The sequence below is a fragment of the Scyliorhinus canicula genome, chromosome 2 (assembly GCF_902713615.1).
Source record: "Scyliorhinus canicula chromosome 2, sScyCan1.1, whole genome shotgun sequence".
NCBI lineage: Eukaryota > Metazoa > Chordata > Chondrichthyes > Carcharhiniformes > Scyliorhinidae > Scyliorhinus > Scyliorhinus canicula.
In genome coordinates this window covers 54,299,948-54,323,881 of record NC_052147.1, presented here as the reverse complement: position 1 = coordinate 54,323,881, position 23,934 = coordinate 54,299,948, and the positions used below count along the sequence as shown (strand labels likewise).

Sequence of the window (23,934 nt, the reverse complement as noted above, 5' to 3'; positions counted from 1 at the left end):
CAAGGGTTATGTCGACATGCAAACACAATATCTACTACGAGTTAAACTACTGCTATTAGCTACAATAACCTATACATAACTTCAGGGCGACCGGCACTGTGCAAATGGAAAAGGCCTTTATCTGGATTTCCCTTGGCTGGTTCGAAGAAAGTGGCACTGTCTCTGCTGGGCTCATCCGTCAGGTAGCGATCGTTGGTCTTGAACTTGGCTAGTTGTTCCTGCTACAGTTGGCTGGTGATGGAACCATCAATTCACGAGACACGTGCTTTCAGATATGAACAGTGGTTTTAATCTACTTACTTCAGAGCCAGCCTGTTACCCGTTGAACTCTCGATGAACTCAGGCTGGCTCTGGACACGGTTATTTATACAGACGTCTAGGGGGAGGAGTCGTGGGCGGAGCCAAGGGTGGGGCCCTGTACAAACTCCTGAGCATTCCCAGAGCTGCTACTCCTAGTGGTTGGATAACGCTACTGTGCTTACAGTAGTATTGGTAAATACAGTGTGAATTACTAAGTGACATTCACCACATTCACCCCCTGCAAACAAATCAAGTCCGGCGGGGATGGTGGCCTACAAAGTAAGTCTGTCCGGTGGTCGAACTGTCCGCTGTGATCTGCGGAGCACTGGGGTTGCAGCCTCTTGCGGTGGCTGGATGGGGGTTGTGTGCTGGGGTACAATGGCGGACTCCAGGGAGGGTTGTGTCCAAGCTTCATACTCTTCTGGTTCGACAGGGGGCGCTGGGGGCTGGCCGGCGCGGGTGCACAGAACTGGTGGAGTGAGCTCGGGAGCGCGAGGGGGCGGCAGCATGGGGTGTAGGGTATGGGGTCCTTCTGTGGGGGTAGAGGGGGGGCTGGATCCGGTGGGTGCCAGATCCCGGAGGGATACTGTGTCCTGGCGGCCATCCGGGAACTCGACAAAGGCGTAATGGGGGTTGGAGTGGAACAGGCGCACCTTCTCAACAAGGGGGTTGGTTTTGTGTGCCCTGATGTGTTACCTCAGGAGTACCAGGCCCGGTGTCCTCAGCCATGCCGGAAGTGAGACCCCCGTGGTAGTGCCCCTGGAAAAAAATGAAGAGACTCTCGTGAGGGGTCTGATTGGTCGCTCTGCATAGGAGGGACCTAATGGCGTGGAGCGCGTCTGGGAGGACTTCCTGCCACTGGGAGACTTGGAGCTTTCTAGACCGGAGGGTCAGTAGGATGGTCTTCCAGACCGTCGCGTTCTCCCTCTTCACCTGCCCGTTCCCCCTGGGGTTGTAGCTGGTAGTCCTGCTCGAGGCAATGCCCTTGTCGAGCAGGTACTGACGCAGCTCGTCGCTCATGAAGGACGAACCCCGGTCGCTGTGTACTTAGCTGGGGAAACCAAACAGGGTGAAGATACTATGCAGGTCCCTAATGACTGTGTGGGAGGTCATGTCGGGGCACGGGATAGCAAATGGGAAACGGGAGAACTCATCTACGACGTTTAGAAAGTAAACGTTCTTGTTAGTTGAGGGGAGTGGCCCTTTGAAATCAACCGCGAGGCGTTCAAAGGGCCTAGAAGCCTTGACCAGGTGGGCCCTGTCTGGTCAATAGAAGTGCAGTTTGCACTCCGCACAGATCGGGCAGTCCCTGGTGACCGCTTTTACCTCCTAGTTGGAGAAAGGCAGGTTTCGGGCTCTGATGTAGTGGGCGAGCCGGGTGATCCCCGGGTGGCAGAGGTCGTTGTGGATGACTTTCAGTTGGTCAACCTGCGCGCTGGCGCATGTCCCGCGGGATAGGGCATCCGGAGGCTCGTTGAGATTCCCGGGTCGATACTTAATATCGTAGCTGTAGGTGGAGAGTTCGATCCTCCACGTAAGAATTTTATCATTTTTTATATTGCCCCTTTGCGAGTAATCAAACATAAAGGCAACTGATCGTTGGTCGGTGTTGAGGGTGAACCTCCTACCTGCGAGGTAGTGCCTCCAGTAACGAATAGCCTCAACAATGGCTTGTGCTTCTTTCTAGACTGAGGAGTGTCGGAGTTCTGAAGCGGAGAGGGTACGGGAGAAAAATGCGACTGGTCTCCCTGCCTGATTTAGTGTGGCTGCTAGAGCTACCTCTGAGGCGTCGCTCTCAACCTGGAATGGAGTTGAAGTTAAAACTCACCACTATTCTTAGAATTCCCCCTATACCAAAAAAAAAGGTTGATATTCTAAATGGTGAACAGGGATTCTCACTCCCTGACTCCAGTGCAGGCTTCTGTGGGTGCTATTCAGGTCAAACTATCTTTTCAAGTTATCCCCCGGTATAACCCATACCTTCACCGAAGAATTTTACCTACTTACCCCTTAATAGCATTGATGTCCTGGGTCCTGCGTTATTAAGGAAGTGAAGTAAGCTAATAACCACTTTTTCAGGTTAAGTTATTTTTATTATTATATTTTTTTCTTTTAAAAGCTGCAAACACTTTCTTTACAGAAAGGAAAAAAGATCTTGCTTCTGGCTGCTGGTTGCTTCAGGCCCACCTTGGCAATCGATCTTCTTAAAATCTGATCTTCTTGAGTTGTATTCGCTGGTGAACTCGGTTGCTGTGTCCTGTTCTTCCCATGCACCGAGCTGTGAGAGCTGGCTCTGCTAGCTATCTCTAAGCTGACTCTGACTTCTGTTTAAATTCTAGTCTTCCTTAGATGTATAACTGTTTAAACTCGGCTGCTTGCCTTGTCTTTCCCATGACCGAGCTCTCTCTCTCTCTCTCTCTCTCTCTCTCTCTCTCTCTCTCTCTCTCTCTCTCTCTCTGAGTTCTCCTCCCCTTCTCTCCTGTTGCTGGTGCTGTTCTCTGTCCTCTGTTTCTGCTCCCTGGGTTTATATTCTCTTTCTGAGAGTTATTAAGTTTTAACGACTTTATTGTAAATGGGCTTGTTTCACTTTGATAGTTTTAAAGTATCTTTGATGTAAACATCTTACTACAACTAATTATTCATTTTGGGCATATCGTCTCCTCTCAGATCTGATTAAAAAATGCTTTGGTTTCAATAGTTAACTTTTATTTCTGTGATTTCGAATTGTTTAATTTTCCAATTGTCCCCAGCTCATAACTTTGCCTTTGATTTTGACTTAAATGATGTTTCTCGTAGACAGGTCGTCTCCAATTTTCTTTTAATTGTCTTGATGTTCATAGAATTTTACACTTTAAAATTGACACCAAAATCGACTGGGCATCTTCCATCCTTTCCAGCTGTTTACTAAGAGAGTTTATTTCAATTAAGGTGTGAAACTTTGCTTTTAGCTGTATGCTAAAATTTAACTTGGTTATGACTTGAAAGACTTGCCTGTTTTAAACATTCGTCACTTAATGCAATTGAAACTCTCATCCATGCTTTTTCAGATGCTTCCTGAGATAGTTACATTCCATGAAGGTGTGAGCCATTGTTTTAGCTTACCACATGAAACCTGTGTGTTTGCTAAAACCTTGTGAGCAAGAATCTGCATTTTATAACCCTGCTCTTTGCAGCTGCTAGTAAACTTTTGTGGGATCTTTCCCTGTACCCTCTCAAACCAGATATTGCCAGACTTCCATGTTTCAAATGACACATTTTTCTGTATTTTCAAGAACAGAGTGGATTCATCCACTGCCCGCATGGCCGCTTTGGCGATGTCCTCCTTGATGTAGTTGAAGGCCTGGCGTGCCTCGGCTGACAGGGGAAATCGTGTGGCCTTGAAGAGTTGTCAGGCTTTGTCCGCATATTGAGGGACCCACTGGGCGTAGTAGGAGAAGAAGCCCAAGCACTGTTTGAGGGCCTTGGGGCAATGGGGGAGGGGGAGTTCTAAGAGGGAGCGCATACGGTCCGGGTCTGGGCCCAGGACTCCGTTTTCCACGAAGTAGCCGAGGATGGCCAGTCTGTTTGTGCGGAAATCTCATTTCTCTTCGTTGTAGGTGATGTTTAATTTCTGTGCCGTCTGGAAAAAACGGTGGAGATTGGCGTCGTGGTCCTGCTGGTCATAGCTGCAGATGGTGACATTGTCCAAGTACGGAAACATGGCCCGCAGCCCATACTGGTCCACCATTCGGTCCATTGCTCATTGGAACACCGAGACCCCATTAGTGATGCCGAAGGGGACCCGGAGGAAATGGAAGAGGCGGCCATCGGCCTTGAATGCTGTGTAGTGGCGGTCCTCCGGGCGGATTGGGAGCTGGTGGTATGCAGACTTCAGATCCACCGTGGAAAAGAGCCGATACTGGGCGATCTGATTTACCACATCTGCAATCCTGGGGAGGGGATACGAGTTTTGTGGTTTTGTGTGCCCTGATGTGTTATCTCAGGAGTACCAGGCCCGGTGTCCTCAGCCATGCCGGAAGTGAGACCCCCGTGGTAGTGCCCCTGGAAAAAAATGAAGAGACTCTCGTGAGGGGTCTGATTGGTCGCTCTGCATAGGAGGGACCTAATGGCGTGGAGCGCGTCTGGGAGCGTAAATCTATTTATGGTCTGACTATAGTCGACAACCATGCGGAATTTTTCCCCGATCTAAACGACCACCACCTGAGTTCTCCAGGGACTGTTGCTGGCCTCTATAATCCCCTCACTGAGAAGCCTTCGGACCTCTGATCTGATAAATACCCTATCCTGCAGGCTGTATCGCCTGCTACGAGTGGCTACGGGTTTACAGTCCTTTGTGAGATTGGAGAAGAGAGGAGGGGGGTAGATTCGCAGCGTAGCGAGGCTGCAGATAGTGAGTGGGGGGAGGGGCCCGCTGAAGCTGAGGGTGAGGCTCTTAAGATTACATTGAAAATCTAGGCCTAATAAGAGTGGCGCGCAGAGTTCGGGCAAGACGTAGAGTTGGAATTTTGCATAGCTAGCGCCTCGGATTGTGAGAGTCGCGGCGGTGCACCCCTGGATCTGGACAGAGTGGGAGCCTGGAGCGAGAGAGATAGTTTGCCGCACAGGGAACACGGGGAGCGAACAGCGTCTTACCAGATATGGGTGTATGAAGCTCTCAGTACTCCCGGAGTCGAAAAGGCATGGCATGCTGTACCCGTTGATTTGGACCTCTGCCATCGAGTTTCGCAGATGCTTTGGGCGCGATTCGTCCAGGGTGGCTGCGCTGAGTTGCAGGTAGTCGGCGGCTCGATCGGCTGTGCTGGAGTGGCCCCGTGATGACTGCCCACTGAGTTCGTAGTTGTACTCTTCCGATGAGTTGGCCGAGCGTGGAGATGCAGGTCGGGCCCGTGGATCGCACGTTGTGGGCAGCGAGGAAGATGGCGGCCCCCATGAGTCGCCTGTGGCCGGCCGCGTGGTGGAGGTTTTCCAAGATGGCGGCCCCCATGGATCGCACGTGGCGGGAGGGGGTGGGGTCGGGGCATAGGCCGCAGCGTTTCGGGCCCCGCGGGCCTACGGGTGTGGGGAGCGATTACTTTGTGCCGCTGGGGAGTTGGAAGCTAGGGTCCTTTTTGTGAGGCACACTCTCGCGTAGTGGCCTTTCCGCCCGCAGCTGCTGCAGGTCGCGTTGCGGGCCGGGCAGTGCTTCCGCGGGTGCTGATTCTGGCCGCAGAAATGGTAGGCTGGGGCAGCATAGTGGCTGGCTGGAGCAGCATAGTGACTGGCTGGGGCAGCATGGTGACTGGGCGGCTGTGTGGCACAGGCCTGGGGGAGTCGCTGGTTAGGGGCCCATGATTGGATCGCGGGGAACGAGGTGAGGCTGCGGAAAGAGACCTCCATCGTGGTAGCAATTTCCGCAGTTGTTTCTAAGTCTTGGGCCCTCTATTCCAGCAGTCTTTGGCGCACATAATTAGACCTGAGGCCCGCTACAAAAACGTCGCGTACAGCAAGTTCTCTGTGTTCAGCCGCGGTAACCGCTTGATAGTTACAGTCATTTGATAAATTATTGAGCTCTCTTAAAAATTCAGCGAGTGATTCTGTAGGCCGCTGGCGGCGAGTCGTGAACACATGGCGTGCGTAAACTTCGTTAATGGGCCTTACATACATCTTATCGAGTATCGCTAGCGCTGCAATATATGAACCCACCAAGTTTAGTTGCGTAGAGATTCTGTGGCTCACCCTCGCGTGCAGTAGACTTAACTTCTGTTCCTCTGTTGTTTCGGCTGTGCTCGCTTCTGCCAGGTAGGCCTTAAAGCACCGTAGCCAGTGGGAGAAGATTTCTTTTGCCTCTGCATCCTTTGGGTCAAGTTCTAGGCGTCCAGGCTTGAGGGCTGATTCCATGATCGATCCTGACTGTTCTTAAGTAGATTAAATTGATGGAACCATCAATTCACGAGACACGTACTTTCAGATATGAACAGTGGTTTTAATCTACTTACTTCAGAGCCAGCCTGTTACCCGTTGAACTCTCGATGAACTCAGGCTGGCTCTGGACACGGTTATTTATACAGCCGTCTGGGGGAGGAGTTGTGGGCGGAGCCAAGGGTGGAGCCCTGTACAAACTCCTGAGCATTCCCAGAGCTGCTACTCCTAGTGGCCGGATAACGCTACTGCGCTTACAATAGTATTGGTAAATACAGTGTGAATTACTAAGTGACATTCACCACAGCTGGCACACGCCGGATCCAAAAGAGACAGAACACATGGCTGTGCTCTCTTTTATCCCTCTGGGATTTTGGGCTCTTTGGGGCGGTCCTTAACCTTGGACCCAATAGTTCGACAGGGCTCTGGTCACCCTCTTCGATTTTGGCCAATAAAGGGGGGGGTGCCTTGGTGGCTGGGCGCGTCCATAGCGGTCATTGACTTTGGCAGTTGGACTGTCTGAGTAAAGGGAGTGGCACTGATCAGTATCTGGCTGTACCAGTTTCTTGATTAGAGTTCTATTCTCCTGGGAAAATGGGCCATTAGAATGCAAACGAGCGGGGGTTTCAATCAGGCTTGGTTACCTGTGTTTCAAATATACATAGGCTCTGTATCAGTCTGAGTCCTGGGTTGGCCATAATTCCCATGGTCCTTTGCAGCTGGCCATCTTAGATGGCTACAACTTGTAGCGGTTGCCATTTTTATTTCCTCATCAGCTGTATGACAGGCATGGAAATATCTATACAGGGCAGCAAGTGGCTATCATTATCCTTGCATGCACTGTGTTTAATTTCCCATGAGTAACACCAAGGAGACATACTTTTTTAAAGTAAGAAGTCTTACAACACCAGGTTAAAGTCCAACAGGTTTGTTTCAAACATTAGCTTTTGGAGCACTGCTCCTTCCTCAGGTGAAAGTTACTTCTCCCCGGGTATGGCTGAAGCTATCGTCCAGCTCACAATCTCTCGATAGTTGTACACAATTCTTACGAGTTTACCTTACTCTTCCTGCTAGGTACACATGCGGGTTAGCACACACTTCAGAAATGTGGTTATTTGGTTGATATGGGACTTGCACTTGTGATTCTTTCTCTTTCTCGCAATTGGATTCAAAGTTTGTGGGTTCTCTCGGAGTGACAAAGTCTTTTCTAATCGAGTCCCGTCAGGGATCGCCAATAACGTTGCTAGTTTTTCGATCCCAACAGCGCGCCAATACTGTTGCTAATATTAATGATAATGTTGGTGAACCACAAGCCTTCCCTTACATCGATCAAATGACCATACAACCAGTTAGTTAGTTCAAAAGATGGTTTATTTACATACACAAGGGTTATGTCGACATGCAAACACAATATCTGCTATGAGTTAAACTACACCTATCAGCTACAATAACCTATACTTAACTTCAGGGTGACCAGCACTGTGCAAATGGATAAGGGCTTTATCTGGATTTCCCTTGGCTGGTTAGAAGAAAGTGGCTCTGTCTCTGCTGGGCTCATCCATCAGGTAGCGATCGTTGTTCTTGAACTTGGCTGGCTGTTCCTGCTACAGTTGGCTGGCACAGGCCGGATCCAAAAGAGACAGAACACATGGCTGTGCTCTCTTTAATCCCTCTGAGATTTTGAGCTCTTTGGGGCGGTCCTTATCCTTGGACCCAATAGTTCGACAGGGCTCTGATCACTGTCTTTGATTTTGGCCAGTAAAAAAAGGGGGGGGGGGGTGCCTTGGTGGCTGGGCGGGTCCTTAGCGGTCATTGACCTTGGCAGTTGGGCTCTCTGACTAAAGGGAGTGGCGCCGATCAGTCTGTGGCTGTACCGGTTTCTTGATTGGTGTTCTATTGTCCTGGGAAAATGGGCCATTAGAATGCAAATGAGCAGGGGTTTCGATCAGTCTTGGTTACCTGTGTTTCAAATATACATAGGCTCTGTATCTGTCTGAGTCCTGGGTTGGCCATAATTCCTATGGTCCTTTGCAGGTGGCCATCTTAGATGGCTACATCCTGTCCTCTTGATCCTGAATGCGAAGCGTGGTGGATCACACTATCGATCCCTGTTCATCCTTGGTGGACCGGTCACCCTTGGTCAAGGCAAGATTCTACTCTACTCTAACCTATGGTTTGGGACATTTACCTAATATTTCATTAATACATTAATTAATCTCTCTTGGTCACTATGATTTAGGTCACTATAAAACATTGAATTTATCTGCACAGTTGATCTCTAGCTAAAACTATCTAAGCTACTCTCATGCTGCTGGTGGATATCAAAGAACTTATATACAGTAAAAAATTTAAAACAGCAGCATCACATTTCTACTTAATCCTAATAAAGTTAAAGAAGTACATGTCTTATTCTTGGCAGCGATTAGTACACATGTTCAATTTTGTTGAATTCCAAAGAAGGGGAATCGGACTGTGTATATCGGGGAGCGGGAGGCTTTTGCTCACCATTTGTGGAGTCGAAGTGTCTGAATGACACAGCAGATTATTTCAATTACTAGAAGGGCCTCTCCTATGTATGAAAGGGGGTTCCATTTGGCAATGTTTTCGGACCAAGTGGGGGTTTCGGTGTCTATCTTTATGTGTGGTGTTTTGTCCGGGCTGGGGGTGGCCTGTTGTGTGGTAGTGTTCGAGGCTGGTGTGGGGTTTGTAACAAACGTGTGTTGCGCGCGCAGTTGCAGAAGTCCAGCGATGATCCAAACGCATGTCAGCAGTCCTTGCTTCATCCTGTGTTTTCTGTTTTCCGTGTAATCCTGGGGGTGCAAGCATAGTATCTGTTATTACCTTTGGTTAATATCTCGTTTTATTAGTCTTTCTCTCCTTACTCTAATTACCCATTATGATTGTCACCATGTGTGACTCCCTCATTTTTTCTCGAAATACCATTTTGAAGAGACAAGGAATGCAAATTTTTTAAGTACAGAGACTCTCGCAGCTTTTGGTTGATGCGGGAAATGGATGGACAATTTCTCCGACCAGTCTTTCCTTGAATTACAACTTATCTTAACCAGCCGAATGTCAGGGTGGCCAGTTTTATAGAGTTTCGTCCCAGGGTTCAGAGGTGGTTCGCGTGTATAGCAACCAATTGTGTCATATGTGTAAATAGCAGGTGGGGAGCGACCAGGGGTCGCGGAAGTTAAAGGAAAAAAGGGGTGAGCGTACAGAACATGGCAAAATGCATTATTTATACAACAACCAAAGGAACAGCAGAGAAGGTGAAACTACGACCTGCCAAAGACAGTGTAGAGAACAATTCCAGAGCGTATGAAGTGACAGGGACATGAGGTGTGTGTGGGCCGCTACAGGATAAGAATGGGTGGAATCCCCGGGTAGGGCACGGATTAGTGCTGTTACTCCACTACCCGAACTTAACTGACCGGATGCATTTGGGGTCCTCTGGTGGGGCGGGGACCAGTGCCGTTACCCCCTACCTGGGTGACCTGAGTGGTCAGTAAGAGTTTGTAGTCGTGTGGAAAAGTCGCAAAGACTGGGAGAACAGTGATCTGTTTCCCGACAAATTTGTGCCTTTAACTGTCATAGGGCATCGTACCCTCAAATCAGAAGAGTAATTTTGTGTTGAATGACATAAGAACATAAGAAATAGGAGCAGGAGTAGGCCATCTGGCCCCTCGAGCCTGCTCCGCCATTCAATGAGATCATGGCTGGTCTTTTGTGGACTCAGCTCCACTTTCCGGCCCGAACACCATAACCCTTAATCCCTTTATTCTTCAAAAAACTATCTATCTTTACCTTAAAAACATTTAATGAAGGAGCCTCAACTGCTTCACTGGGCAAGGAATTCCATAGATTCACAACCCTTTGGGTGAAGAAGTTCCTCCTAAACTCAGTCCTAAATTTACTTCCCCTTATTTTGAGGCTATGTCCCCTAGTTCTGCTTTCACCCACCAGTGGAAACAACCTGCCCGCTTCTATCCTATCTATTCCCTTCATAATTTTAAATGTTTCTATAAGATCCCCCCTCATCCTTCTAAATTCCAACGAGTACAGTCCCAGTCTACTCAATCTCTCCTCATAATCCAACCCCTTCAGCTCTGGGATTAACCTAGTGAATCTCCTCTGCACACCCTCCAGTGCCAGTATGTCCTTTCTCAAGTAAGGAGACCAAAACTGAACACAATACTCCAGGTGTGGCCTCACTAACACCTTATACAATTGCAACATAACCTTCCTAGTCTTAAACTCCATCCCTCTAGCAATGAAGGACAAAATTCCATTTGCCTTCTTAATCACCTGTTGCACCTGTAAACCAACTTTCTGTGGCTCATGCACTAACACACTCAGGTCTCTCTGCACAGCGGCATGCTTTAATATTTTATCGTTTAAATAATAATCCCGTTTGCTGTTATTCCTACCAAAATGGATAACCTCACATTTGTCAACATTGTATTCCATCTGCCAGACCCTAGCCCATTCACTTAACCCATCCAAATCCCTCTGCAGACTTCCAGCATCCTCTGCACTTTTCGCTTTACCACTCATCTTAGTGTCATCTGCAAACTTGGACACATTGCCCTTGGTCCCCAACTCCAAATCATCTATGTAAATTGTGAACAATTGTGGGCCCAACACGGTTCCCTGAGGGACACCACTAGCTACTGATTGCCAACCAGAGAAATACCCATTAATCCCCACTCTTTGCTTTCTATTAATTAACCAATCCTCTATCCATGCTACTACTTTACCCTTAATGCCATGCATCTTTATCTTAAGCAGCAATCTTTTGTGTGGCACCTTGTCAAAGGCTTTCTGGAAATCCAGCTGTACCACATCCATTGGCTCCCCGTTATCTACTGCACTGGTAATGTCCTCAAAAAATCCACTAAATTAGTTAGGCACGACCTGCCCTTTATGAACCCATGCTGCGCTGCCCAATGGGACAATTTCTATCCAGATGCCTCTCTATTTCTTCCTTGATGATAGATTCCAGCGTCTTCCCTACTACCGAAGTTAAGCTCACTGGCCTATAATTTCCTGCTCTCTGCCTACCTCCTTTTTTAAACAGTGGTGTCACGTTTGCAGCAATTGAATTGAAACCTGTATGCCTGCCACCGCCACAGCCACAGTAACTTGCCCTCCTCTCCCACCGCCCCTACGCTTCACAACAAACAAGCCCCTCTTTGGCACCGCGACAACTCTTGCAGACTAGTAAGGCACGATGGCCCATGCGGCCATGGCACAGAAACGGCAGACACAAATCTGGCAACCGGGTTGATGGTGATGATTCAGACACTGACTCTCGTTCTAGCAATGCTTTTAAAAAAGAAAAAGAAGATGGACAAAGGCGGGCAGGCTCCATCAGAACTTGGACACCTTAATACTTAGGCAGTGTCTCTTTCTCATCATCTGGCCACCTAAGGGTTCTGTACTAAACAGTGTTGTAAAAGCATTGCCGGAACGAGAGTCAGTGTCTGAATCATCACCGTCTCCCAGTTGCCAGACTTCTGTCTGCCGTTTCTGTGCCATGGACACATGGGCCGTCGTTCCTTACTAGTCTGCAAGAGTTGTCACGGTGATAAAGAGGGGCTAGTTTGTTGTGAGGCGTAGGGGCGGTGGGAGTGGAGGGCAAGTTACTGTGGCGGTGGCTGGGGGAAGGCATATTGGGCGGGGGGGGGGGGTTAAAGATATCTAAGTCGTGGTACTGGGATGACTGGGGGCAGAGAGATCGCGCCAGTGTTCAGGGATAGTAATCAAATCCGGGAGTCTCTCGCTGTCGGCGGAGTCAGGTTCGAGGTGAAAGTCTGTACCTGTGGGTGGAAACAAGTTAGGGTCTTTGCGTAGACAAGGGATAAATGCTGCATGGCTGGGGGACGGTTGGCATAGGGGTCGGACTAGGTTGTCGACGGGAGGGGTGAATTGTCTCCTATTGCCAGAGAGATGTGGTGGGAGTGGCTACATTGGGATCCGTAGACTTTGAGTTGGTTGATGTGGAACCAATCAGTTTTACCGCTGGGGTACGTTATTTTGTACACAGAGGGGCTCACTGTCGGAAATGGAGTAGGGTCCTGCAAATTTTGGGGAGAGGAAAGAACTGGGGTTGTAAAGTGAAACTATTACTTGCTGACCGATTGTGTACTCTACGGGGTGAACGGTTTTGTCAAAGCAGGCTTTACTCTGATTCCTTCTAGTGCCTAATTGGACAGCTGCAGCGAGTTGAGCTGCATTAATGTTATCTGTAACCTGTTGGACTGCGTTTTCGTGGGTGAGGGCGGTTACTGTGGTATTTGCCAATTTGAGGCCTAATAGATATTCAATACCCTTCATGGGCCGTGCACTCATGAGAGTGTGGGGGTGTGAAACCTATTGAACTGGAAACGGTGTTCCGAATAAACATGAGAGCAAGTGGGAGGACCAAGTGGTATTATTTTATTGCACCATCTTCCTAATGGTCGCTTTTAAAGTTCGATTCATTCTCTCGACAATGCCACTGGATTGGGGATGATATGCTTTTTGGAATTTCTACCTGATCCCAAAAATCGTTAAAACATTTTGCATGACTCTGCCGGTGAAGTGGGAACCTTGGTCTAACTCAATGCTGCGGGGGAGACCCCAGCGTGTGAATATCTGTTGGATCAAAATGTTAGCGGTAGCCTTTGCTGTGTTTGTCTGGGAGGAAAATGCTTCTACCCATTTAGTAAAGGTGTCAATTACAACCAGCACGTACTTGAAACCATTTCTACAAGGGGGAAGGGGGCCAATGTAGTCCAAATTTGTCCAAGGGCCATTAACAGGTAGGGTGTGACATAATTGTCCTTTCTTTGAGTAACGTTCAGGATTGTTCTGAGCACAGATAAGGCAATTCTCGACATAATGGGTTACATCGCTTTTTAAATTGGGCCACCAACACAAAGGTGTTAAATGGCCAATGGTATTGTCTATCCCCTGATGTCCGTGTCCGTCATGAAATTGGTAAATGAGCTGGTTTCTGTCCTGGGTGGGGACCACATAAATTCAATTTTTAAAAACTATGCCATCCTGTACAGTCAGTGCATCCTTCCATTTATCATAGGGGGCTCGGAAGTTGCCGTCTAAAACCTTGAGATAGATCCTCAATATTGGTATGGGAAACCTGGACTGGGTGTATCGATTCGCTTTCAGGTGACTGCCAGAAGTGACCATGGCATAATCCTGCTTTGGCTAAGGCGTCTGCCTTTACATTACCGGGTGGGGAGGAGTGATGATGGCTTCTTACTTTAATAATACCGTATGTGCGGTCTGAGGCTGTCTTGAGAATGTGCTTTAACAACGGGGCAGAGGGTAGGGTTTTCCATCGGCTGAACCAAAACCTTGAGATTCCCATCGGGGCAGGAATTCTGTTAAGCTGTTACACACGTACAGGCTGTCCGAGTGTGTGTCTGCGGGGGTTGAAAAGGAGTCGGGGCGCTGAACTACATAGGTTATGGCTGCAAGTTCTGCTGCTTGTGAACCTAGGTGGCCGGGCAATTTTAAAGTGATCTCTTCTCGTGGGTGTCCCTGCGCATCTTCTACGTAAATTCCACAACCAGTTATTCTAACTTAATTCTTGATTATGGATGAACCGTCGGCACAAATTTTTAAAGCATTCCCTGTGGTTTGGGAATCCTGTGTCTTACTGCCTGCTCGTGGGTGTAGTGACTTTGGGATAAAGGGTCTGTGTAGTGTTGGGCTGTTATGATCTGGCACTCGTGGGGTCCCTGCATATTGGTGATTATCGGCCAGAAATGTGTGGGGCTTGGTGCATTTAACCGTAATGTCCCTGCCTTGTAACAGTAGTGTCCAGCGAGCTGTTCTGATTTGGCTGACTGAACCGTCCTTTAATCTACAGTCTAGTAATAGTTGCGTGGGGGTGCTCAGTCAAGAACGTTACTCGGTTAAGGCCTATGATTTGCGCAAAGTATTGTACTGCTCAAAAGACTGCGAGCAAGTGCCGTTCGCAGGCTGAGAATCCTTGCTCTACGGCGTCTAATACTCTTGAGGCATAGGCTATGGGTCTGAAGTGATCGTGCCGTTCTTGCAGGAGTACTGCGGATAGGGTTCGGTTGGTGTTTGCCACTTCGATGGCATAGGGCAAGTGTGGGTCTGGAACTTGTAAAGCGGGAGCTGTGCCTAGGGCGCATTTTGAATCGTCAATAGCGTCTGTGTGCTGCGGAAGCCGTTCCCATGGGGCGTTCTTTTTAAAGAGCTCTGAGAGTGGGGCCGCTTTGTGGCAAAACTATCTATATGATTTCTGCAATATCCTACCAAGCTTAGGAATGACCAGAGTGCAGTGACATTTTGGGGCAGGTACAATTTAACAATGGACTCGATCCGTTTTTGCTCAATTTATCTCCTCCCGTGGGTAATGATGGTGCCCAAATAAAGAACCTTTTCCTTTAAAATCTGCACCTTTTTGGGGTTTACCTTGCATCCGATTGATCGCAGTAGGCCTAGTAATTCCGATAAGAGCTCTATGTGTTCCTCTTTTGTGTCCGTTTGCAGGAGCAGATCGTCCACATATTGTATGAGGCGTTCAGGTCGGGAAATTTTAGCACGTCCGTTGGCCAATTTTCGGTGGTAAATGGAGTGGAGTTATGGAATCCTGTATTTTGCCTGTACTCCCTGTTGAGCATGGTCTCGGGACTCATGGCAATAGTGGGGGCTGTTGAAGGGGTTACCTTACTAAGTTCGCGGTTGTCGATTGTTAGTCGCCATGAACCATCGGGCTTTTTTACGGGCCACATTGGGGCATTATTTGTGGACGCTATGGGTCGAATAACTCCTTGGTCTAACAAACTGTTAATAACCTTCAAAATCTCACCCTCGGCTTGCCGTGGGAAACCGTATTGCTTTTGCAGCTTTGGATCGGGACCTGAAAGCTTTATTGTACCTGCGATCTTCCCACAATCATGTTTGTGTTGCACGAACGAAGCTTTGTGTTTTATGAGGACCTCTCTAATCGTCTGGTCTGCATTAGTTGTTTGCGGATTAATCCAATAGTCCCCTACTGAGCAAATCCTGTCTTCATAATCCTCTACTGTGAGCGTAGCGGGAGCCCTAGCTGTTTTGTTCATTCACCATACACATTTGTTTACTAGGTCAAACGAAACGTTATGGGAGCTCATATAATCAATGCCTGGAATGTGCTTGGCTGTTTGGGGTCAACTAAAACGATGGGGTGTCTGGTGCTAATGTTCCCTATCTGAATGGGTACGGGAGCTGTGATATATCCTTGCTGTATGTGGCTGGTGAATCCACTCAAGGCGATGATGTCTGTGGTGGGCCATTTGTCGCGTTAAAACATGGTGGAGGAGTTTAAAGTGGTGCGGGATCTTCCTGTGTCCCAAAGGAAATCGACTGTATGTCCCCGGACTGTGCCTGTAACTACTGATCTGCCTGATTTATCCCAGCGTGTGTCACAGACCGAAGTTCGGGAGTCCGAACACCGTCAATCTGTGGAATTAAACGTTAAATCGTCTGAACAGGCGCTTACACTATGCACGGGCGTAACATTGGTCCTAGGTGGTGAGATTGGTTGTTGGTATTGGTGCTGGTTCGGGGTTTTTGTCGGCAATCGCGGGCGCAATGTCCCATGTGGCCACAGTTGTAACAACGTTGTGGTGCCTGTGCTCTGGGGTGCTGTCCCTCGTGCCCACCCTCGTTTATCCATGTTGGGTCCTGGCTAGTCCATTTAGTGTTGGCCTCCTAATTTAGGTGTGCGCGGTTCAATTGTCCGTAAACTGCCATAAAATGAATCCATAGGCGACCAGCAAATGCGGTCGGATGCTCTCCCTTCTTTTGCTTCTATCTCGTCCTGATCTGTCTGTCGGTGTGGGCTTTGTTCCCATGCTCTGGAAAGTTGTTTCAATACCCAAACTACATTGTGTGCGGGGTCATAGTTTGCACAAGCCATTTGACCTGCGTCTGTGGCATGCGAGACTAAGGTGCGGGGCCATTTAGTCGTGGCCTCCTCATTTAGGTGTGTGCGGTTAAATTGCCCATAAGCTGCCATAAAATGAATCCATAGGCAACCAGCAAATGCGGTCGGATGCTCTCCCTTCTTTTGCCTGCAGTGATTTAAACCCTTGACTGGATCTCCTTTGTTATACCTGATGGCATCCAATATGGCTGTTTTCATTTCCTGTAGGGTTCCTCCTGCTACATTTGGGGTTCGGGCAAGGCTGATCTTATGGACTGACTAAGGCTCATAACTATTAGCTTTACTTCCTCTCTCTCGTATAGGCCGTACATATCTTTTTGTTGGTGCACTTCCTCAAAGAAGCTGTGTGGGTCTGTGGTGGGCTGGAATGGACTAATTTCCATGCAAGCTTCTCTTAATTGGGTTATGGATCGTGGGGTGGTGTAAACGATATCAGGCTCATCCTGATCCGATGGCTTGCGTTGTGTGGTAACCAAAATCATGGGGGTCGAATTGTGAGTGGGGCTGTGTGCTGCCTGCGCAGTCGGTGGTGCAGGTGCTTTTCTTTTTGGGGCGCGGGGGGCTCGAGTTTGATTTCCCGTGTCCTCCACGTCCGTGTTCTTCAAACTTTTTTTCCGGGGACCAATTTTTACCAACCGGCCGACCTTCGGGACCCAACCGGCCGACCTTCGGGACCGAACCGGCCGACCTGAGCGACTCACGCCGGCCGACCTGAGCGACCCACCATTTTCTCTTACCTGCTTGTTGCTGACAAAAATTGAGTTTTCGGTCCCTTTAACTATTAGCTCCCTCGTATGGAACCTGTTGGATGAAGGTGAAGCCTTCCGGTGTCGGAAAGTATGGAGTCTCCATCTGTCCAAAGTTCTGCATTTCTTCTGTACAATTTTATTAAATAAACCCCCCCCCGAACTTGTAAAAAAAAATTAAATGAATAAAATAAATGAATAAAAAAGGGTGACAGAGGAACAGTACACAGATGAGCATGGAAATACAATTGTGAAAAAGGTAATGCAAGAATGAGTATGACTAATCATGATTTGCATTCCTTTTATTCTCATAGATGGAGACAGGAACATTACACACATAAACTACTTACTTCATTGCACCTTTTAAAATTACTCCAGGTAATCAAGGAACAATGAAGTGAAATGATAAATTGTGCATGCACAAGTGAGCGATTAAGCTGAGACCGTTTATAAAAAATAGCGTCCGCACTGTGTATTCGCACCGATGATCGTGTGCGCATGCGCAAGACGGCTCAATTTTTTTTTACATGTTTGCGGCCATTTTAAAGGCCGTTTGAAGTGGCGTTATGAAAAGCCAGCTGCTGCGCGGGGATTTGCGCGATCGGGAGCGCCGCGGCAACGGCTCCGCGACCCTCCCGACATCCGCAACCCACCCGCGGGTCGCGCCCCTGATTTTGAATAACACTGCTCTATGTGTCTCTGGGTGCTTTTGTTTATTTCCTGCCAATCAGGAACATCTTCCTCATCTAAATCCTGCCCGAAAGTGTACCTGAAGCCATTCTGTACTGAGAGTAGCGACTGTAACTTTTCTATTTTCTGTCAGCATTTAGCATGGTCACCGCTACTCTGCCTCTGTTCCTTTGTAGCCTCCCCGGACAGGCGCCGGAATGTGGCGACTAGGGGCTTTTCATAGTAATTTGAGAATGGTGTGCAATGGGCAGTTGAACAAGGAGAGCTTATTTCCATTTTTGCAACATTGAAATTCACCCTTGCAATGTCTCATAATTTCCGGTGCGCAATGAATGAAGGATTAACTAATAATATAATAAAATGAGCATGATTTTTTTGCACATCCCGTTCAACGTACTCAAGAGAATTTCAGCAAAAGTATTGCCACTTTTCTGTGTTACACTTTAATTTAATTTGTTTAATTAATATATTCAACAAAAAAAATTAACATATATGCCCATTTTACAATTTAAGGTATCTTTTAAAGTTTTAATTTGTAACATTTATAAGGTGGCAAAGCAATCAAACTAAACCATTCTAAATATATTTTCAACCAATTTTCACCTAATGTTTTTTTGTCAGTAACTGGGAACATTTTGTGAACTGTCAGAAGGATAGTAATAGACTTCAAGAGGGCATACTGTCCACAGGCTGATCAGTCGCTTATGTAGTAGATTAAACTGATTGCAGATGTGAGATCAGGTGGATAAAAAAGATGTTACGACCTCATTCCAAGACCAGAAGCATTCTCCCAGTGTCTTGAGTCAACATATGACCCTGAACCAATACTTCAAATAAATTATGTTGTCATTCATTTAATTGCACTTTGTGAGAACTTCTTGTTTGCAAATTGGTCTCTGCGTTTTCTACAGTTCAAAAGTGAGTGCTCTTCAAAGTATTTCATTGGCTGTAGGACATCCTACAATTGTGAAAGCTGCTATCTAAATTCCAAGTCATTTGTTTTTGTTCAAGGCAGATAAAAGAAACACAATGATTAGGTCCAAGCTGAGCAATTAATTTGTTGCAAAAAGGAGTAACTGCTAGAGAGGTAGTTAACTTGTCACATAAACTTGTTACATAATAGCCTCAGTGAGATAGAGTTCAGCCTTATTGTAGACTCAGTTCTTTGTAAATCCTTTTACATGAGTCCCTGAACTAGCCATTCGGTGATGATCAATCCGAGTATGAAGCAATGAACTTCGATTTTTAGGACATTAAGGTGGATGCCACCATAGCCACTAGCTGCCCTGTATAGATATTTCCATGCCTGTCAAATAGCTGATGAGGAAACAAAAATGGCACTGCTACAAGTTGTATCCATCTAAGATGGCCAGCTGCAAAGGACCATGGGAATTATGGCCAACCCAGGACTCAGACAGATATAGAGCCTATGTATATTTGAAACACCAGTAACCAAGCCTGATTGAAACCCCTGCTCATTTGCATTCTAATGGCCCATTTTCCCAGGACAATAGAACTCCAATCAAGAAACCGGTACAGCCACAGACTGATCGGCGCCACTCCCTTTAGTCAGAGAGCCCAACTGCCAAGGTCAATGACCGCTAGGGACCCGCCCAGCCACCAAGGCATCCCCCCCTTTACTAGCCAAAATCGAGAACTGTGATCAGAGCCCTGTCGAACTATTGGGTCCAATGTTAAGGACCACCCCAAAGAGCGCAAAATCTCAGAGGGATAAAAGAGAGCACAGCCATGTATTCTGTCTCTTTTGTATCCGGCCTGTGCCAACCAACTGTAGCAGGAACAGCCAACCAAGTTCAAGAACAACGATCGCTACCTGACGGATGAGCCCAGCAGAGACAGAGTCACTTTCTTCAAACCAGCCAAGGGAAATCCAGATAAAGGCCTTATCCATTTACACAGTGCTGGTCGCCCTGAAGTTAAGTATAGGTTATTGTAGCTAATAGATTTAGTTTAACTCATAGTAGATATTGTTTGCATGTCGACATAACCCTTGTGTATGTAAATAAACCATCTTTTGAACTAACTAATTGGTTGTATGGTCATTTGATCGATGTAAGGGAAGGCTTGTGGTTCACCAACATTATCATTAATATTAGCAACAGTATTGGCGACGTTGTTGGGATCGAAAAACTAGCAACATTATTGGCGACCTCTGGCGAGACTCGATTAGAAATGACTTTGTCACTCCAAGAGGACCCACAAACTTTGAATCCAATTGCGAGAAAGAACCACGAGTGCAAGTTCCATATCAACCAAATTTCTGAAGTGTGTACTAACCCGCATGCGTACCTAACGGGAAGAGGAAGGTAAACTCGTTAGAATTGTGTACAACTATTGAGAGATTATGAGCCGGAAGATAGCTTAAGCCATACCCGGAGAGAAGTAATTTTCACCTGAGGAAGGAGCAGTGCTCCAAAAGCTAGTGTTTGAAACAAACCTGTTGGACTTTAACCTGGTGTTGTAAGACTTCTTACTTTAAAAAAGTATGTCTCCTTGGTGTTACTCATGGGAAATGAGAAGACATAGTGCCTGCAAGGATAATGTTGGGTTTTTAAGGTTTTGGAAGGGCATATGGAAACAGTGAAGGAGGCTGAAAGTGAGCAACATGCAAGCATGCAACACTCAAAAACAGCTTGAATAAAACAGGCAAATCAAAAAATAACATGCAACTTGTGGTGGCTTGAGGCAATACTACGGACGCTTCTTATATAATCAAAAAAGGGTTTATTGGTAACAAGGAAAAAGTTAACAATCAGAGCCTCTAAAAGGTCATCACGACTTTTGTGTCCATACTGCTGAAGCCCCTTCTCCCAGGACCACATACTTTTTCCCCAATTGTTGGGATTCTCACAATCTCGCACGATAGGCCCTGAGCCGGTCACATGGACAATGAGAGCTCACCCCTTAAAGGGGCTGCACTACCACATCCTTCCTCTCTAAGTCCCACAGTACCATTTTCGGACACCAGTACTTGGGGAGGCCGTGGATAGCATAAGCCTGCTGCAGGGTCTCTGTGGTGTCTGCTGGAGTTGTCGTCCCCATCTGAACAACCAACAACTTGGAGTGGGCCAGGATGAGGAACACTCTTCCCATGCCTGTGAAGTCCACATGTAACCTTGTCCACGGACGACCATGCCATTCCCATGGACGCAAGTTTGCCGTGGGTGACAAAGATTGCTGTACATGGCAGAAATTGGGCTGGTGTACCAGGTGCTAAATATGTATCCTTATCAATGCCAGGCCACCAAATGTAGCTCCTCGCCAGGATTTGCATCTTCGTTTGGCCAGGGTGTGCACTGTGCAACTCCTGTAACTGTGGCCCTCTGCCTGGAGAGTATGACATAACTGATTTCACCTTTACGAATGAAGTAGGGCCGTAGCGGGTCTGATTTGTCATGGTGCCACCTGGTTAAGATAATTTGCTTCACATTGGACAGGACTGGATTGTGTTGAGTCCAGTTTTTAATGTGGCCCGACATGACTGGCAAATTGTCAAGAAAACGTAATGCCAGGATAATTTCCTGAGGTTCAGGTGGCTGCCCCAAATTTTTAGGGAGTTGGAGCTGACTCAGCACATCAGCGTTTGTGATTTATGTGCTCGGCCGATGCTGAAAAATGTAGCTGTAGGCTACCAATAACAAAGCTCACTACTGTACCCTGACGGAGACGATTGGAGGTATTGGTTTGTCTTCTCAGGGGAGCCCCAAAGTGGCTTTTCACCAGTTATTATGCTGCAGCGTCACTTGTAGCCATACTGGTAAAATTCCTTGATTTCGTAAATTACAGCGAGGACTTCTTCCTCGATTTGATCAACACCGGAGAGTATTTGGGAGGCGAAGACAGTGGCCTCTTTGAGCCATCCTTCATTCCGTGGGAAAGGGCCGCCCCTATTCCATATGGCAATTCATTGCAAGTTAAGATGATTGCCTTACTTGGGTCAAAGTGGGCTAACAAACTTGATGACTGTAGGGCCTGCTTGACGTGATGAAAGGCCTACTCCTGTGGTTCCTTCCAATGCTAGCGCTGGTGCTTCTTTAAGAGTATAGTGGTGCCAATGTGGTTGCCAAGCTGGTGATGAAACGACCATAGGAAGTGTTTAGATACATGCAGGTTCGGGATTTTGACAGAAAGGAGATACAGAGCTTCCCGGTAAAACCGGCCTCCACATTGCTGGAGGAGGTGCTGACGACAGAGGGACTGGAGAAGGGGGTAGTGTCAGCGGTTTATGGAGCTATTTTGGACGAGGAGAAGGCACCACTGGAAGGGATCAAAGCAAAGTGGGAGGAAGAGTTGGGAGAGGTTATGAAGAAGGGGTTCTGGTGTGAGGTGCTCCGGAGAGTAAATGCCTCCACCCGTGCGCGAGGTTGGGGCTGATACAGCTGAAGGGGATATACTGATATACAGAGCACACCTCACGAGGGCGAAGATGAGCCGATTCTTTGAGGGAGTAGAAGATGTGTGTGAGCGTTGCGGAGGGACGCCCCGCTAATCACGTTCATATGTTTTGGTCCTGTCCAAAGCTAGAGGATTCCTGGGAGGAGTTTTTTAGTGTAATTTCCAAGGTGGTGCATGTGAAACTGGACCCGGGTGCCCGGGAGGCTATATTCAGGGTGTCGGACCAGCCAGGGTTGGAAACAGGTGCGGAGGCAGATATCATAGCCTTCGCCTCATTGATCGCCTAAAGGCGGATCTTGTTGGGATAGAGAGCAACCTCTCCACCCTGTGCCCTGGCGTGGCGGGGTACCTGTTTGAATTCTTGACTCTTGAGACGGTTACGTTTGAACTGAGGGGAAGGACGGAGGGGTTCTACAATTCATGGGCATTATTCATTTTGGAATTTCAAGAACTGGATAACATTGAACATTAGTTGGGGCGTGTGGGTGGGAGGGTTGGGGGGAGGGGGCTGTGTGTGTTATGGTGACTATAGGTGATTACTGATTCCTTTTTGTCATTTGTTTATGTAAACATGCGGGCTAATGTTTGGTGGGAGGATGGGATCATTGTTATTGATATGGGGATTAACATATTTGTTGCTTATTATTGTTTATTGTTGGTGGGTGTAAATTTGGGAGAAAATGTGAAAAAGGAGAATAAAAATATTTTTTAAAAAGTTGTATATGTCACAACACTGTATTAATCATAATGTTTTTCTTTCTTAAACAGTTAATGTTGGGGACTACATCCAGGCTGTATTGGACAGAAATCTGGCTGAAAATATTAGCAGAGTCCTCTATCCTAATGATAATGTAGGCACTAAGAGCATTTTCTAAAAGTCTTGTAAATGTCTGTATTTATATAATTTTTTTTTTAAATAATTTTTATTCCGATTTTTACAAAATATCGGTAACAGAAAATATTAGCAACTGATAAAACAAAAGAGAGCAAACCCCCCCCCCCCATAAATACAAAAAAGAAGAAATAGATTAACACCCGTCATAAACAAAGAACACATATACACGTCCCTTCAACCCAACCCACAGAAACGACCTCCCCCGGGCCGCTGCTGACCTTTTTCCCTACCGTTCTGCCAGGAAATCTAGGAAAGGCTGCCACCGCCTGAAAAACCCCTGTACTGATCCCCTCAGGGAAAATTTCACCCTGTCCAATTTGATAAACCCCGCCATATAATTGATCCAGGCCTCCACGCTTGGGGGCCTCGCATCCTTCCACTGAAGAAGAATCCTCCGCCGGGCTACTAGGGACGCAAAGGCCAGGATTCCGGCCTCTTTCGCCTCCTGCACTCCCGGCTCCTTTGCAACGCTGAATATTTCGAGCCCCCAGCCTGGATTGACCCTGGATCCTACCACCCTTGACACCGTGCTTGCTACCCCCTTCCAAACTTCCCCCAGCGCTGGGCATGCCCATAACATATGGGCATGGTTCTCTGGGCTCCTCGAGCACATAGCACACCTGTCCTCGCCCCCAAAGAACCTACTCATCCTCGTCCCGGTCATATGAGCCCTATGTAGCACCTTAAACTGTATAAGGCTAAGCCTCGCACAAGAAGAGGAGGAGTTTACTCTTTCCAGAGCATCCGCCCACGTCCCCTCCTCAATCTCCTCACCCAGCTCCTCCTCCCATTTACCCTTCAGCTCCTCCACCGAGGCCTCGTCTACCTCCTGCATCACTTGGTACATGTCCGAAATCCTCCCCTCTCCAACCCACACCCCCGAGAGTACCCTGTCCTGGACCCCACGCGGGGGCAACAGAGGGAATTCCGCCACCTGCCGTCTGGCAAACACCCTTACCTGCATGTACCTACAGATGTTCCCCGGGGGAGCCCGAACTTCCCCTGTAACTTACCCAGGT

The 23,934-nt window shown here is 47.6% G+C and overlaps 1 protein-coding gene across 6 annotated transcripts in view; it reads left to right on the top strand.

Annotated features, from left to right (window-relative positions):
* Window positions 1–23,934, top strand: part of pygl (phosphorylase, glycogen, liver) — a 219,914-nt gene that overhangs the window by 71,998 nt on the left and 123,982 nt on the right. For all 6 annotated transcript variants that reach the window (XR_005458132.1, XM_038778436.1, XM_038778465.1 and 3 more), the window contains exon 7: window positions 22,789–22,871. Coding sequence is in view for 5 of the 6 variants with exons in the window: in XM_038778436.1 (XP_038634364.1) it covers window positions 22,789–22,871 (83 nt within the window). In the remaining variant the exon portion in view is untranslated. The remainder of the gene's footprint in view (window positions 1–22,788; window positions 22,872–23,934) is intronic.